At 43.0% G+C, this 17,182-nt stretch overlaps 3 protein-coding genes across 5 annotated transcripts; 1 reads left to right on the top strand and 2 right to left on the bottom strand.

Moving 5' to 3' along the window:
* Positions 1-13: 13 nt before the first annotated feature.
* fam78ba (family with sequence similarity 78 member Ba) lies at positions 14-3,178 on the bottom strand. The gene is made up of 3 exons (XM_061294638.1): positions 2,014-3,178; positions 1,604-1,883; positions 14-1,482 (listed from the first exon to the last, which is right to left on the bottom strand). The coding sequence occupies exons 1-3, from the start codon at positions 2,385-2,387 to the stop codon at positions 1,240-1,242; spliced, it is 897 nt and encodes a 298-aa protein (XP_061150622.1). The 5' UTR covers positions 2,388-3,178; the 3' UTR covers positions 14-1,239.
* cmpk (cytidylate kinase) lies at positions 3,177-8,873 on the top strand. Of its 2 annotated transcripts, none has more exons than XM_061294660.1 (6): positions 3,177-3,447; positions 4,711-4,857; positions 5,224-5,376; positions 5,461-5,537; positions 5,663-5,759; positions 8,465-8,873. In XM_061294660.1, exons 1-6 carry the CDS (start codon positions 3,304-3,306, stop codon positions 8,546-8,548), a joined length of 702 nt encoding a protein of 233 aa, XP_061150644.1. In that variant the 5' UTR covers positions 3,177-3,303; the 3' UTR covers positions 8,549-8,873. The 2 variants fall into 2 exon arrangements, with proteins under 2 accessions (XP_061150644.1, XP_061150645.1); XM_061294661.1 differs by having other exon boundaries at positions 3,178-3,447; positions 8,129-8,873.
* Positions 8,874-9,097: 224 nt separating this feature from the next.
* bcl6ab (BCL6A transcription repressor b) lies at positions 9,098-16,106 on the bottom strand. 2 transcript variants are annotated; one of them, XM_061294537.1, is made up of 9 exons: positions 15,953-16,106; positions 14,314-14,484; positions 14,019-14,240; positions 12,668-13,417; positions 12,313-12,422; positions 12,106-12,240; positions 11,080-11,210; positions 10,601-10,738; positions 9,098-10,115 (listed from the first exon to the last, which is right to left on the bottom strand). In XM_061294537.1, the coding sequence occupies exons 2-9, from the start codon at positions 14,466-14,468 to the stop codon at positions 9,999-10,001; spliced, it is 1,758 nt and encodes a 585-aa protein (XP_061150521.1). In that variant the 5' UTR covers positions 14,469-14,484; positions 15,953-16,106; the 3' UTR covers positions 9,098-9,998. The 2 variants fall into 2 exon arrangements, with proteins under 2 accessions (XP_061150521.1, XP_061150522.1); XM_061294538.1 differs by lacking the exon at positions 15,953-16,106 and adding an exon at positions 15,006-15,901.
* Between the last annotated feature and the right edge of the window lie 1,076 nt (positions 16,107-17,182).

The raw sequence follows: 17,182 nt of genomic DNA on the forward strand, positions 1-17,182 counted from the left end.
TTGCAATGGCCATTTTATTCAACAAACACCCTTACAAATAACTGATAACAGAAGTGAAAATGACATTGTTCAGATTTTCTTTTTTTTTTTTGTATACACTCAGACAACCTTTGCATAGTTGTGGCCTTCAGAGCAAATGAGGAGTTTGGAATGGAGGTAGTGTGTGTGCGTGTGTGTGTGTGCTGAGGAGTCAGATGGGAGGATGGGTCATGAACCTGGAGAGAAGCACAGATGGAGGATAAGCCATGTGACTTGTTTGTGGAGCGGCAGAGCCGTGGACGGAGCTCAGCACGAACCGGACCAGAACCGTGTCACGGAAAGGCTCTCGTTGGCAATCATCCACACAGCTACTGTAGCACACGTTAACAATAATTTTAGCATTGTGAAAATATATTCTGGTTTACAGTAATTCCACGTTGAAGTAACTGGAGGATAGTCAGATTCCCTGATTGTCTGGAAATATGTATGTATCAGACGAGACGGCCTGATTAGACCCACATTCACTCGACTATTTCAGTAATTGAATCTCATTTTAAATGCGATATTAGGTGCAATTATGTTTTAAATTTGTCATCTGACACTGTTCTGTGCAATTCCCATTGCGCCTGGTAGAAGCATCATGAATAATATCCTCAATATGGTAACAGATCGTTCTAGTTTCAAATGAAATGTTTTCTCCATGAATTCATTGTGCTATAAAATCCAGCAGATGTCTGTTTGGAATTTTCACACCGACTCGTTCCGATAATAATCTTAACTAAAATCGTTAATATAATACTTAAGTGTCTTAAATAATCTGAATACATTCTTCAACTCTGGTAATGAGTGTGCTGATGAAGGCCTTCAATGGCACTAAGGAGGTATCATCAGCCTGTGTTTTTTTTTTTTTTTTTTTCTTTTTTGGGCTGATGTGACATCTCGATCACAAACGCTTTAAGGAATACAAAACAAACACGAGTTTTAAATCTTTTCAATGTCACCGTTTTGCTCACTCTCGTCGCATGCAATAAGATCTACATAAGGATGCAGGATGCAGTTCTCGTTGGGGGTCAAAAAGCATCTAAAAAGAGTTCACTTGTAAAAATGCTGGAAAAGCTTTCTAATTGCAGCTCTGGGCCAAACAACACTTAACGCAACACCAGATCGCTGTCGATGTCCGTTCGCACCCTGGCGCATCAAAGGCTTCGTCACCCTCATCTTCTGTTTTGGCAAAAAGAAAGACTTTTCTTCGGGAATCTCTCATTTTGGCGGTATGACGATGAGCGGCGCTCCTCGCCGTGGCCTCCACATTAGCACTTGGGCATCATTGGCGTTTGGCCTCCCCAGGGCATTGGGAGGGATGGGCTCCTGATAGTTGAGGATGTGCGGCTGCTCCTGGTAAGGCCGACCCACCAGGGACGCCCGTGAGCCTAGCGGCATGTCGGGGTCAACAGCAATGTCTACCCGCATGCGCCACCGCACCGTCTGCAGTACAATCCGTTCCTGTAAGAGTAGAGGAAGGGAACAATGACACGCAGGATGCAGGAGAACATTGCTTTGTTGAAGCATTTCTATAAGATGGAAGCTGAAGACGAGCAATTTTCCTTTGCTTTTGCTTTCGCACCTTTGTGATGGAGTTCATGGCCACCAGCCAGGTGATGAAACTCTGGTCTCTGGTGATGTGGGTTAGCATGGGCGTGTTGCTGTTGCTGATGGGAACGGCCCAGGTCACGCTCGGGTAGAAGTTGTCGTTCATGCTGACCGTCAGGCGGGACGGTTTGGAGGTGGGGCCGGTGAGGGTGACCGTCTCGGTGGTGTTGCCGTACCACGGGTAGCTGACTCCATCAGAGTCGCTGATAGCCTTTACCCGACCCTCCCGGAGCTCTGGTAGTTCCCAGCTGGACCTTATGTCAGGAAAAGGAGAGGACAACACAAACTGAAATTAAATCCATTCCATAATTAGTAATAATAATTCACATCAATGCCCATTTCTTTCAATATGGGCCTTCTATGTGTGTGGCTGACTATACATACATGCCAATATCCCCGTACGTGTTGTAGAACTCCATCTGGGTGCAAGCTTGGATCCAGCCCACCACCCAAGTTTCATTCCGGGGCACCGGTGGCATCACAACTCCAGCTGAGGCCCTGAAGTACGGCGTCTTGTAGCGAAGTACGATGGGCGAGTTCTCCTCGATGATGGTGGGACACTGGTCAATCGAGGCTGACACCTCGTACACCACAATATTCTCCCGCCTGATGCGGGGCTTGCACGCGATGCTTTGAATACATCCCATAGTGCAGGTGACCAGCAGAGTGAGCAATAAACAAGGGAGCAAATGAGACCTGACCAGCATGCACATCAGTCCCATCCAGGTTCCACCCTTGTCTGTAGAACCAGTCACCATTCATCAAACGTAAAAGCAGCCTGCGTGGGCAAATATTGGGGGTGATGTGGAGGTGAGAGTGCAGCAGGGACAGGGGAGGAAGTATCACAGATCTCTGCAGCCTCCTCCCCCTGGTGTGCCTCCTGACTGCCGCACTGCCCTTGGCGCTCGTCCCCACAAACTGCAATCTGGCCTCCCCGAGGCTGCTGATGATGCTGATACAGATTCTCCGCCGCGCGTCCGGAGACTCCTTTCTTTGGAGACTCCTCGATCCTGCTGCTGCTGCTGCTGCTCGGCTCCCGGCTTCGCGCTGATGTCATGTCAAGCGGCGACCGGGCTGACAGGTGCGTCGAACGGAAACAGGGTGGGGGGCTTGGATTCCTTTTGTTTGCCTACATTCACGCGATGCCCTGAAAAGATCAAAACCTCGCTCTGCATCACTAAATGAGAAGAAAGATCCGTCAAATGAAGGCCGATGAGGTGGCTTATGAAGAAGAGGCTGCCGCTATTTTAAAGCGCGGCTGTCTGTGCTGGGCTTCCATTCTTACAAATGCATGAATGGTGCATCATGAACGGAGGCGAGATAAACGTGGAAAAAACAACCGCCGTCCCTCGATGTTGATACGGGAGAGCATCCTTTTTCTTCTCGGTGCGAATCGCCTCGCTCGGTTTTTGGTTTTGGAGGTGCTGATGCTGGAAAGCCAGGGGAGTGGCGTCACCCGACCTCTTCCTTGGGGCGGGGGAGGGGGATAAAATATGCGTGCTACGTCACCAGGATTCGAAGCTCTCATTGGACGATGAGCCCATATGCGGAAGTAGTCTCCTTTAGATCCTTTCACTCGCACTGACACGCATTCAAAGGCGAGCCGAGTATCTGTTCGTTCTCCCTTCTCCTAGACGTGCTGCTTGACACTTTAGAAGACAGGGTGGCTGGTTTATGATCGGCCGTTTGGTGAATATCGTCGCGCAGAGGGTACCGAGTTTGTTGTACCGGGTTGGTACGATGAAGAAGCCGCAGGTTGTGTTCGTGCTGGGCGGGCCTGGCGCCGGCAAAGGGACCCAATGCGCCAAAATCGTTGAGGTAAGGTTTCAAGTGATGCCATGAGTGATTCAACACCTTTTATATCACGTCTTATGGTGGACGGTAATTCATCACGACGAGTAACAATACTCGTTATCCCTACTTCTCCAACTTCCGGTCGTCCTCTAATTAACCTGTGCTAGCTAGCTAGCTATCAGAAGTGGCAAAAGTACTCACACAATTGAGTAGTTGACGTGACATACTTTGTTTTATACAGAAAATAACCGATTATGATTGAAAATCTGAGACTTCATGCTAAACTCCAACTTGCTAAAATCACAATTGTTGAATTAGTTTCCATATATGGTCAAAATAAATCAAGCTGTAAATACCATATTTGTAACCATAGATGTAACCGTAGGGATGACGGTGCTGTTACTAATATGCCACTATTAGTTTTTTAAACTTGTGCCACCACTAGGCCCTCCCATTCTTAAATAGAATTTGTATAACGCTTAGCCTCATTGTGGATCTTGCCCCACAGGTTTTGTTGAGATTGAGTCACAAATGAAACTATGTCACAGGTATAATCATAACAGCCGATCAAAAATGCCATGTTGGACTGTCGGAAAAAAAACACAAACATTTCCTGGTATGAACATTTCCGTCTAACCATTGCCAAACCAAACCAATCCCCTTTTTATAGAGTATATATTGTGTTTTATAGTGATACTTAATTCTATTTTAAATTAATATGTACGAATACAATCTAGACAATACAGCATTAGGATACAATAAATAGAGTGGACCCCTGCTGGCATTCACAAACTCACCTTTACAGTCTTCAGTGTTGTTGTAACATGCATGTTTTGTGAGCGGATGAAGCTGGTAAAAACCTTCACAAGCTCTTCACAAGAAGGTGATTTTGCAAACCACTCATCCACCATGGTACCTAATACACGCTTTCAATGTAACACACACAAACTCTGTTTCTGTCCTTGCAGCTCTCACTGCTACTTTTGTGTGGTTGCATGTCCGTGTGTGAGTGGGTGTGTATTGTTGGCTGTTGGTGTTCATGTATGCTTTGCAGGCTTGTATGACAGCTGTATACAGAGACTCTATTCATTCAGTCCAAAGAGCACTTTCTTGGATGTAACTTCATGTTCAGAGTGTGCAAGGGATTAAGCAGCTTCCATTTTTTTTTTCTCAAATTCCGTCCTGAGAAGAATCTGGCAGTACAGTGGCTAGCACAACTGTCTCGCAGGCGAGAGTTTATAGGTACAACGTGTGTATTGAAAGCTTCTGTGTTGCGTTGTATTGCAGAACTACAACTACACCCATCTGTCAGCTGGAGACCTGCTGAGGGCAGAGCGGGCCAGAGAGGGATCGGAGTTTGGAGCGCTTATTGCCAACTTTATCAAGGATGGCAAAATTGTCCCTGTGGATATCACTATTAACTTAATTAGAATGGTGAGAAATGGTGAAACAACACACGCACACAGAGCTGGTCTAGAATCATCTACTAATACCTCATAGTTAATTTGGCGTAACAGAATATTGAGGTTTAACACCGACACATTGAAGTCTGATGACATTAGGCTGACTATTAGATGACGATTAGACTTTACTTTTGTGCATGGAGCCTTTAATTCCACAAGGGGGCAGCAGTGTCTCTGCCAGAAGCCTTCTAGCCAGTGCAATTCCCTTTTTTGTCATGGCTTTTATAGGAGTGACAAGCCAAATGGATTTTTCATATTTCAAAGAACAAAACAATGGGTTTTTTCCCCCCCATCAACAAACACTTAAGCAAATGTGTTTTTCCCCACCACCCTGAAGGCAATGGAAGAGACCATGAAAAAAGATGGACAAAAGTTTCGCTTCCTCATAGATGGCTTCCCCCGCAACGAGGACAACCTTCAGGGTTGGAACAAAGTCATGGATGGAAAAGCAGATGTCAAGTTTGTGCTTTTTTTTGACTGCAGCAATGAGGTACGCCATGGAAGTGCTGCAGCTGCAGTTTGATGAACTTTTTGAATTTGATGACATTGACTGACTGACCTCTTGTGTTGTCAGGTTTGCATCAAGAGATGTTTAGAACGAGGAAAAAGTAGCGGACGTACAGATGACAACAGAGAAAGCTTGGAGAAACGGTGGGTTTTTGACCTAATTCTCTTTTTCCATGACCTATTTTTCTCGAAACCCGCATGACTAATTTTGACTTTTATATTTGCACTCCTTGTGTCATCTGACCCCAACTATGTTTTTTCCCGGACAGAATCCAAACGTATCTACAGTCAACGCGACCGATCATCGAGTTGTATGAGAAGCAAGGCAAAGTACGCTGTGTGGATGCCTCTCACTCTGTAGATGAGGTGAGTGAACTTGTCAGCTGTACGTAAACATAGCTGAACTCCCAAATTGGATTAAAAACAAGAACTTCTCAGTTCCAAAATCACAGTGAGAAAAGACTTTCATGGAATAAGTAGAGTTCAAATAGTCAAGTGGAAGTGGCACAGTGGTGCCAAGTTTTCCTCGCAGTTCGGACCTTTCTGGAGTTGCTTGCGAGAGTTTTCTTCAGGTAATCTGGCGTCCTCCCTCATTCCAACAGTAACTGGAAAAAACCCACACAGGAACTCGGCTAGAAGGCCGGAGCCAAGAGTCGAATGCCAAATCTTAAAACTTATGTTGAGTTTAGATATTATAATAATATAATAACAGCCTTTAAAAAAAAAAAAGGTCTATAATTTAGCAGAAAACGTTCGATCGGTAATTCAATATGTTTTTTTAGTCCATTATTCATAGGCCCCCAAAAAAAACTTCATGGAGAAAAAGAAGTGTGCCTTGACGTAGTTTCTGAATGTTTTGTTTATTATTTTCTTAATGCATTTTGGTTAGAGCTCAAATTGGATACAAGCAAGCTGCGATTGTGGTGCCACTAGGTGGCAGCAGACAACTGCATCCGCAGAACTTACTATCTTGATATTCACTCGTGTGTTCATCTTTTGTTCCCAAAAAATGTCAACCTTACATTGAAAACCAAAATGCTTATGTAGTGACATGTATTTTTGTTGTAGTTAATTGTTCCTTGCATATTCACAATTCACAACATATTGTGGATATTCACAACAGCTGCAGAAGCAGGCTCTTGGGACATGGAATGTCACCTCTCTGGCTGGAAAGGACCCCAAGCTGGTGTGTGAGGCAGAAAAGTTCCAACTAGACATAGTTGGACTTGCCTCCACACAGAGTTTGGGCCCTGGTACAAGCCCTCTCGAGAGGGGCTGGACTCTCTTCCACTCTGGAGTTGCCCACAGTGTGAGGCGTCGAGCAGGTCTGGGCATATTTATCCAGTTTGGGGACCTCAGCATCGCGTCTCTGCTTTTTGCAGACGACGTGGTGCTGTTGGCTTCACCAAGCCGTGATCTCCAGCTTTCACTGGAGCGGTTCGCAGCCGAGTGTGAAGCGGTCGGGATGAGGGTCAGCACCTCCAAATCCGAGTCCATGGTCCTCGGTTGGAAAAGGGTGGAATGCCCTCTCCGGATCGGGGATGAGATCCTGCCCCAAGTGGAGGAGTTCAAGTATCTTGGGGTCTTGTTCACGAGTGAGGGCAGGTTGGAGCGCGAGATCGACAGGCGGATTGGGGCAGCGTCGGCAGTAATGCGGACTCTGTACCGGTCTTTCGTGGTGACGAGAGAGCTGAGCCAAAAGGCAAAGCTCTGGATTTACCGGTCGATCTATGCTCCTACCATCACCTATGGTCACGAGCTATGGGTCGTGACCGAAAGAACAAGATCCAGGATACAAGCGGCCGAAATGAGTTTCCTCCGCAGGGTGTCCGGGTTCTCCCTTAGAGATAAGGTGAGAAGCTCGGTCATCCGGGAGAGACTCGGAGTAGAGCCGCTGCTCCTCCACGTTGAGAGGAACCAGATGAGGTGGCTCAGGCATCTCATCAGGATGCCTCCTGGACGCCTCCCTGGGGAGGTGTTCCAGGCATGTCCCGCCGGTAGGAGACCCTGGGGACGACCCAGGACGCGCTGGAGAGACTATGTCTCTCAGCTGGCCTGGGAACGTCTTGGGATCCCCCGGGATGAGCTGGATGAAGTGGCTGGGGAGAGGGAAGTCTGGCAGTCCCTCCTAAGGCTGCTGCCCCTGCCACCCGACCCTGGATAAGCGGAAGAAGATGGATGGATGGATGGATGGATATTCACAATTTGGCATTTGCCTGTTGGCAAGTTTTTGGTGCATCTTTTCATCTGTTAGTGTCTGGAAAAACTTACCGTGCTTTATTTGTGTTCGCATGCCATAGACATGTCCAATATAAGCGTGATCCTTTCTTTTTGTCAGCATTTTTATTCGGTTTGCAGGTCTTTCTCAGCTTTTTAAAAAAAAAAATTATCATCACTTTTCACATAGTTTTGCTCGGGGCAAAAAAAAAAAAAAAGACAAGATTAAGTGGTAACTGTACGCATTTGGACAAGTCCAGGTTTGTTTTAGTGACGTGTGCATTGTTGCGATGCGGAATTGTGTCGCTTCGTGCTCTCATTTCAAAACGTGCAACCATGTATTTCCGGCGGTAATACAAGGCAAAACATTTGGGGAAAAGTATTCTAGCATCGCCACATTTTGTATCTTAAATTTTCGCTAGCAAAAAATATGCCAAGGAATGGCTCATAGTAGCTTAAAAAGCTTAGAAGTCACGTTCCGTGTACCACTGAACACTCCTCGCCTGTTTCTCTTCCAGGTCTTTGCTGACGTGAAACTCCTCTTAGACAAAGAGGGTTGACTTCTTTCTCCTCAGCTGACAAGCAGCATTCGTTTTTACCCTTATTAGTTTTTCTTTCTAGCACCTGCCAACTCATCACGAGAACCGTAATATTTATATATGTCCATTCATGACTTGATACCTTCGGTTACCTTCTGGTGGTCTTTCTCTTAAAAATCTGCACTGTTTTATTTAATTTTTTTTCCATTGTGCACAATGTTTAGGGTAGGATTTAATAATGAAAAGCTCGCACGGGGTGTCAAAATGTACTGTTACCAACGAGCTTTGCTTCATAAACGCTGCCATGCTTTTCAGACCAGATCATCACAAAATATCTCAAACAAGACGTCAGATAGCTGGAATCCTTTGCAATTAAAAAGCGTCATTATCCTGCCTTAGATGATCACGACCATGCTGCCGAGACCACGGCCGGACGGGCCTGACCAAAGTAGGGCTTTTCATGCTGACTAGTGTATTTTGAAGTTCTGTGAACTGCCACTCCAAGGAGTATTTGCAATGATCACAACCACTCAATGCGCTTCATCATGCTCGCACTTCCTGAGATCATACAAGTTTGTCTGTATCTGCAGAAGATAAAACGATTATGAAAACATGACTTTTCATCTGTTGTATTGATTTGCATCTGTGCATCTTAAGGGAATGTGTCCAAAATGTGTTTGACACTAGTTCTACACTGCTGCAATAATAAAAATATTCAAATAGGTTTTCAGTTTGATCAAAACAAGACTTCATTTGTTAAAACAAAAGTTATTGACTTTGCCTCGCCAGTCACGCCTTGTGTCTCTGGTTGTTTTTCTTGGGTGTGGTGGTTTCTTGGATTTCAAATAAGCGGCATTTGGGGGTAGGACTTATCTTTTTTTTTTTTTTAATTGTGCTACTGTAGTCAGTCTTTTACCATAGGAGTGTACATGTGAAAGACGAATACTGTTGCGGTATGCATATTTATTCCTATTTCATAAATATAAATATATATTACGTATTCTGGAGTTACAAAGATGTGATTAAATATAAGCAACATTCCTGAGCATGTGTTAGCTTGTCTGCATTTTAAGAGCGCCATACAGTGAACAACTAACAAAAAGCACAACTGTACATAGCATTTACATTAAGGGTCGGTCGGCACAGTAGCCAATAAAATGTTCGAATATTAAGGCAGTGGTAACACACACAGTACGGTCCAAAATGTCCTGTCTGTTCAGAAAATATTGTAGCACCTAAATTGGGACAATATGGCAAAGTAATTTTGAATATAAATAATCCTTTTTTTTTTTCATCAACGGGGCACATGCTTTAGAGAACTTTTCAACATGTTAGTCACAGAAAAAAAAATCTGAATGGTATGAAGACTTTCTGAATATGTGTGCAAAATACCAATGATGGCTTATGAAAAGATTATACTGTACAAATGAAGCAAAATACAAATGGATGTCAATCTGTACACAAAATCAAAGTTACAGGAACAAACAGCTCACTGTGGGCACAAAAACCAAGAGTCAACATATCCATGCTCTGCCAGCAGATGGCAATCTTATTTACAACAAAAATGATAACGTTGGTGGGCAAACCAAAAATGTACCAATACTGGAGCAAACTGTAAGTTATTTTGGAAGAAAAATGTTAACGGGAAAAAAAAAACCATTGTGTTCAAATTCACAATCCAAATGTACATTCACCAGTTTGAGGTGTTCAAGAATAAACTCTGAAATACTTAAAATAGTCAAACATTGACAAATAATGGTTCTTTGGATTTGCAAAAATCATCATTATTGTACATTTTTTTTTTACAATACATTGGCCGATGAATAAAATAAGTGGGTGGGTGTCGCAATCAGCAAGTCCCAGTGGGGCGGTACTGCGCCTTGGTGTTAGTGACGGCGCCGTGTTTCTGTCGGAGATGAAGTCTCAGCTGACTCTTGTGTCTGAAGTGGAGGTCACACTTTTCACACTGCCAAACAAAGGACACAATCTTAAACCGTGCGAAATTTCGTACATACTCCAAAGTGGAAACGTAACATTGGAACTCACAGAATTTTAAATTGACTACTAAATTGACAGAAACAAGCAAATTTCAATTGAGAACAGTTGAATATAAAAATATATGATTGCATTTTATAAAAACGCAGAGGCTTCAAAAGAATTGTCAATTCAATTTTCAAAATGTTATAACATGCTTATTACAAACAAATGTGATGCTTTTAAATATTTTGCAAGGATCTGTACTTGTAAAAAAAAAAAAAAAAGTTAAGTTTTGTTTGCCATTTGGAGATTGGCTTACTGATATTTTTTACCCCTTTGCAACTTTACTAAATTTAAGTTCCACATCAGCTCAGATCCTTCCTTCCCAATATCCATTTGGATTACCACTGGACGGAAATGGGATTACTCTGTGACAAAGTGGCTAAAGAGAGCACAAATGCCAGGAGCACTTACGTGGTAAGGCTTTTCTCCAGTATGAATGCGCATATGACTCTTGAGCGTCTGTAGGTGGCGAAAGTGAGTTCCGCAGATTTCACAAGGGTATGGCTTTTCTCCTGTGTGAATTAGCACGTGAGCGCGAAGGTGGGCAACCTGCCAAAATCAACAAAATGATTAGTTAAACAATGCCCTAATGTTGAACACTTAATGAGGCTGTGGATAATCAGGCGATATCCCTTAGTCTGTCCAAAAACTATTATTAAAGAGACTCAGATTTCACACTAAATTTAAGTTGTTCAAAAGGTTTATAAATACTCTCAACATTAAATCCGGAGTTAGACAAAGTAGAGTTTGGCTGAATGTTTTGGTGTTGGAACAAAACAGTACAAAGTTGATCATGTTTCATCACGTGCGGAAGGTCTAAAACGTAATTTTTGATCATTTCTGGTTGTTAAAGAACTTCCATTGTATGTTAGAAAGGACTCGACTGTCACCTGGACAAATCTGGAACCACACGTGTCGCATTTATATGGCTTCTCCCCAGAATGGATGCGGGTGTGGGTCTTCAGATTAGCTGGCCGGTTGAACTGAGCACCGCAGATGTTGCAGCAGTATGGCTTTGCACCTACGATAACGACTTCAGTTTACACATATGTACAAAAAAATATCAGTTTTATACATGTAGGCCATGTGATGGATAATTGGAAGCAGTTATCTCAACTGTATACGGTGGATATGAAAAGTCTACACACCCCTGTTTGAATAACATCTTTGAGAGCTAAAACAAACAGACCACAACCTTAACCTTGAGGCCTATAATCTGTACAACTAAAATTAATTTTTAAAAAATCTTTTCCAGAAGGGAAGTAAAAACAAAGGACTGCAATAAAGTGGTTGCACAACTCATGTTAAATGACAGTCAGCAAACACCTGCCACCATTTAAAGTGCTTTCGATCGACCACAAATACATATCAGATGTTGGAGAACGCTTTTCCTGATGGGTTTTGCGTCCCCCCTGAAGATTCTGTGCTCACATTGCTATTTTGTACTCTTCATGATTCCTTCCAGCTGAAGAAAACAGGCCCAAAGCATAATCCTGCCATCACCATGCTTCACTATAGCTATGATTTAGTGATGAGCGGCATCTGTGCTGAACATACCTTTTGTAATTATAGCCAAAAACAAAATCTTGAAAAATATGCTAGACAAAATAATGACTAGGTCAAAATAGTAGTGTCAGCATTAGCGACAACACCTCCTGGCTTCTGCTATAAAGCAAAAAACATTGTAGTGAATGCCTAGATCACATTATTTTTGAGAAAAAAAAGATATTTATATACAGTAGGCCTCATTTCTGAGTGGCGCAAAAACCTGGCATTTGAGCAGGGGTGTGTAGACTTTTTATATTTACTATATATGGTGTTTTTCTTTTTCACTGTTTTAACTGCTATTCATTGTTCTATAATGACAATTACAACAACAACAAAAAACTGTTATAAAGTGGGCAATTGCGTCTTACCCGTGTGAACAGTTTTGTGGCTGGCCAGGTTGCCTTTGTAGCGGAAAGCAGCCTGACAACAGTCACACTTGTATGGCTTCTTTCTGTGGACTTGGGCCGTGTGGTCTTTTGGGCAATCGTCTTCCGGGAAGCTCTCTGGAAGTAAAAGATCTCGTCACTACGCCTTGTTTCGGATCTCGTGTAAATAGTGGGTGGGGTTGTAGTTACCACAGCTGGAGAGCGAGAACTTTGAGTCTCTGCAGTAAGAGTCGGGAAAGAGATGAGTGGCCTCCACCTGTTGAGGGCTATCGCAACCGCAGGAGGAGCATTTGCGGTGGCTGGAAGAGAAGGACAGCCATTCGGGAATTAAATATTATGGGTTGGGTAGTCGGGCTCATTTTCAAAATCATTCCCTGCTCCCCATATTTAGTCCTCGATGTTCGATACGCCACAATGTGGGCTCCCTCTAGTGTTGTATGAAAGAACTGCTTCAGTTCAGTTGTATTTCACTTTTACGCACATTCAATTGATTCCTTGTCCCTTTTATTTTGTGTACTTTGCATAATTTAGGATGTAATCTTACCTATCAACAGTTATGGTGTTTTCTTCTCTGTGTTCACTGGTTGCTTCTTCCGTTTGGGATTCCCTCTGGTCTCCGCCACTCCTGCACGGACTAAGCGAAGGGGATTCGCTTTCAAGGCTGCCTCTCGGGGCATCCGTTTCCTTGTTCGCAGAGATTTGGTTCATCACAATGAATTTGTACTTCTTCCAATTCCGGACTTTGACTTCTTTGGGGCAATCTGGGGGCTGTTTGAGGCTCAGGGTGGCGTTTCTGCTGCTGCTCGACTCGGTGGGCGAGTTGGGCTGACAGTCGGATCTGAGGGGGCTCTGGGGGCTGCAAATCACGCCTTTGCCAAAACCTAGAGACGCTCTATGGCAGTTAGCAAGAGGGTGCTGAACACCGTCTTCCTCCATGTGGGTGGCGGGTCGAACAATAGTGGGGTGGAAACCAATAATGGCCGATGATTCCTTGTGAGGCACGTTGGTGCTAGGAACTTGCAAAAATTGTTTCTGGGGCAAGGAGGACGATCTGGGAGGGGTGACCATCGGTTGGCAATCTTCGGGCTTGCTAGCGGAGATGTGGCGATCGCCGTACACGTGATAGGAGCCCGAGGTGTTGATACCTCGAAAAACACTGTAACCCCTGCACTCCTGAAGAGGGGGCGACGTAGCCATGTATCTGTTTTTGACATCTAGGTCTGTCACATGAATGGGCCTTAGCGTGGAGAGTTGCTCGGTCTGCACCTCTTCAGCGTGTACATTTAAAGATGGCCTGGAGAGACATAATTGGTCATTTGTAATTGATTCCACTTAACAGTTTTACAACTATTTGTTGACCCCACTGGAGATTTGGCCTCTATTAATAGTTTTAAACCAAAATATGATCCCCAGAGAGTTTAATATAATTTCAAACTTATCTTTCAACAAAAAGACTCTTCATGACAACCCAGACTAAACTTAGCTTTCAGCAAAATACAAATCCCCACCTATATGTGACTCACTACTTGTCAGTAGTTCTACTTGTACCTAGTCATAGATTTTTTTTTTTTTTGTCATTTGCTAAAAATAACCCTCACCCATTCCCCGTTTTTTTGCCCGTTAACACGTGACTAGATGTCACCAAAGCCCTGTCAACCTAAATTTTTATATATTTCAGGACTGTTTGTGTTGTGTGTTTACCTTTAAAAATAAATGTAAATAAATAATAATAATTACAGTACTCTGTCCCTGACATATGACGCTTGTCTCTCACTTAAACATATTTTCTTGACACTAATTCCTATTTGGACAAGGCTTTAGCGGCATCTCAAAGCATTTTAGTTGAATATGCAGAAGGATTACTACGCACTAATCATGCGTCCTGCTCTGGTTACCTGGACTTGATGAACCTGTGACAGGTGTCAGCCACGTGTTCCATCTTGAGGTACAAGGCTGTGTTCATGGTGCCCGCCAGCATGTTGTCCGTCAAATTCAGACAAGATGTGTACATGAAGTCCAGGAGGTTCAAGAAACTCTTGGAATCGATTTTGGGGTCCAAGCTAATAACGCTGAGGTTTGTGTTCTCAGGGTTCATGAAGACCGAATAAAAGAAGCCACTGGAAGGAAAGCAGTAGAGTCAGGATCATTGTCCACATTGCTCCCTGCGCCTTGCCCGTATTTCTGCATTACCTGCAGGCCACCAAGATAGCCTTGTGAGCGTAAAAACGCTGTCCGTCCACTTGAATGGTGACATCGGTCAGGATATTCCTGCTACGGAGGCGGTTGAAGTTGAGTAGGACGTCACCTGCATGGCGCGTAAATTGAACACACCCATTTGCAGTCATCGCCGTGCGCTGAAAACTAAGCAAAAGGATGAAAAATTTTCTTCATGTTCATCTTGATCTTCATTCACTATGACTTATATTTGTTGCACACGTTTGGCATTGCCTAGACTAAACAAAAACACAGCACTGATGGGACTGCAACAATCAATCAAATATTTTTAATAATTAGACCCCCTGACTAACAGACTATTATAGTATTATTGGATGGAAAGTTAGGATAGCGACTCCAAGTGGACGACAAGAATATCTACACCTCACATGGCACTCGTTTTTTTGGATGCGAAAATAGTGATGCATTTTTTTTTCTTTTTAGATTTGATTTTTTTGGGGGGGGTTGTTTTATGCAGAGTCTACTTTTATTCTTGGTCGACTAAAAAAACATTTGGAATCAATAATCAAATATTTTTGGACACATTATGGACATTAAAGACCTTAAAACAAGGAAAACAAAATGTAGTTAGCCCCTCCACACAGTTCTGAAATAGTCTCCCGTCAGAAAAATCTAATCTGAACTCATGGCACTTGATTATTACTTACAGCTATTAGGTTGCACATTGCACAGTCGATTGCTTGGATATGTTGTGATGAATTTCTTCCTCTGAGTGCAACTTGTGGCAAAAAGGAAGCTAGTGAGTTGACAGTAAGCAATCTCTCACCAGGAGGCGGCAGAATTGTTAAGAGAATAAGAACTGTAACCTCCTTGCCTTGATCTCGTTTACTATAATTACAGTGTTATTGCGCTCCTTATAAATGCTATTACATATGCGCTCAATGACTCCGCTCCATAAATGTGAACTTCCAAGATGTAAGTCTGATAGAATAGAAAAAAATGTATAAAAGGATTGGATCAAAATATGAAGCCCACATTTCTGATTTTCTATCTAAAACTAACTTTTTTCCCCTGTCTTCTCAATCTGAAATCAGCGCAACTTCCAATGTTGCGTTCAAGGACACTCGCTTTGGCTGTTCAGTAACTTTACACCAAGCAAGTCAGGCCCTGAACACAACAACGGTCCGTTCAAGTTCAGACTCCGCCATAATTAGTTTGTCTTGGAAATTTCGTTAGAAGGAGGAAAACGCGTCTCCAGTTGTGTTTTGTTCTGTTTACTTGGCGGTGAAAACGACGCTCAAACCAGATAGACCGGTCGGATCCGATTGTGCCACGTTTAGTGACAGCAGGGTCGTAAAAAGTTTACCAAGCATGAGCGCTTACATAAAAGAAAAGGCAAGCCAATTCGGCATCAATTCTGAGTCATCAGTCCAACTTTCTCCAGCAGGCTCAAGCACATGTCAACAAACCAGATCCACACTTAAACAGTCACAAATAAGAAGGTTGGAGCTATAATAGCGATACTGTTAATATGTCTAATATAGGAAATATGAATCAGCAAGGCAGTCGAGTAGGACAAGCCCAAATTTGTTCTTCTGTGTGGGGAAAACGAAGGCGGAGTAGGGAGAAGAAGAAGAAAAAAAAAAAAACTAACCTTGTAAAAAGTTTCCTCGAAAATCCAAGCCACTCCACTTCTGTGAATCCAGTTCTAAGAAACTGAGCTGCTCAATTCTCGGAATTTCAACATTGGATCGTACCATTTTCTGGGCGGCGGGGTAGTCTCGGGAAAAAAACATCGGCCTCTTTCTATCACGTTGTTCATTGAGAGTACACAGCATATCGTAAACATCGTATATAACAACTCGATCTACCCGTATGTGTTATTTGTATTGCATTCACTACCAATACTGTCGTGTTTTCGAGTGCTTCAACGACGTTCCCGAGCAATGGAACATTCCGACTAAGCGGTCAGCTGACCAAGTTATAAATACTGAGAGGAAAATGAGAACATGTTGAACTTGTGGCCCGCACACTCGTTCTCAATCGCACAAGTCAAGTCTCATTACGGAATTTACCATTTTTTCATCATGCATTACACGTGTTAGGTTCCCTTATGTTGTTATAAATGATCATAATAATCTGCAATGGTTGCATAAGTAGCTAAGTCTTAACACTTATTTTAACTGGTAAACTTTATAATGTTTTGAGCATTATATGTAACAAACATTATGCATCAACTCAGATTCACAACGCCGATAGATCAATTTTATTGTCAATAGAGTAAGAATGACGTTTTACATAGATTTTCTTTTGTTGGAATGCACATGTCAATAAACTTGTCGAATCTTGAAAATAAATTTGCACGCGTACACCAAGTGCTTAACTTTCCACCTGCGCTCGCCTTCGCTTATCTGTTCCCACCACTTCCTGTCTCACCACCCCACAGCTGCATATCTAAGTATTACAAGGTGCAAGTCCCACTATTTCACAATACATGTGTTAGTAAAGCTCGGACTGAACGACCTTAGAAGGAGAATCAACTAATATTCGTATCACATCGCATACGTTAAAAAAACAAAAACAATAATAGCACAGTGTTCAAATTTGGAATTGGCAGCTGCATATTCATAAACAAGTGCGTAACGGAAATGCCACTTCCCCTCTTAGTCATAAAAGACCGATCATGATGCTTTGCAACTTTTCACATGCACTCACCGGCACACCACTATAGTGCAGCACATTTGATTGACATGCTGGGTCAATATCACGACTGTGTCATTGAAGTCCATAACAGAATCACTCGGTCATTGTGGAAAATGTAATAACATAATGAAACTATGAGGTCTTATTGTAAGTGGCCAAATATTTGCACACACCAGTATAA

Source organism: Syngnathus typhle, linkage group LG13 (assembly GCF_033458585.1).
Source record: "Syngnathus typhle isolate RoL2023-S1 ecotype Sweden linkage group LG13, RoL_Styp_1.0, whole genome shotgun sequence".
In the NCBI taxonomy this organism is placed as follows: Eukaryota; Metazoa; Chordata; class Actinopteri; order Syngnathiformes; family Syngnathidae; genus Syngnathus; species Syngnathus typhle.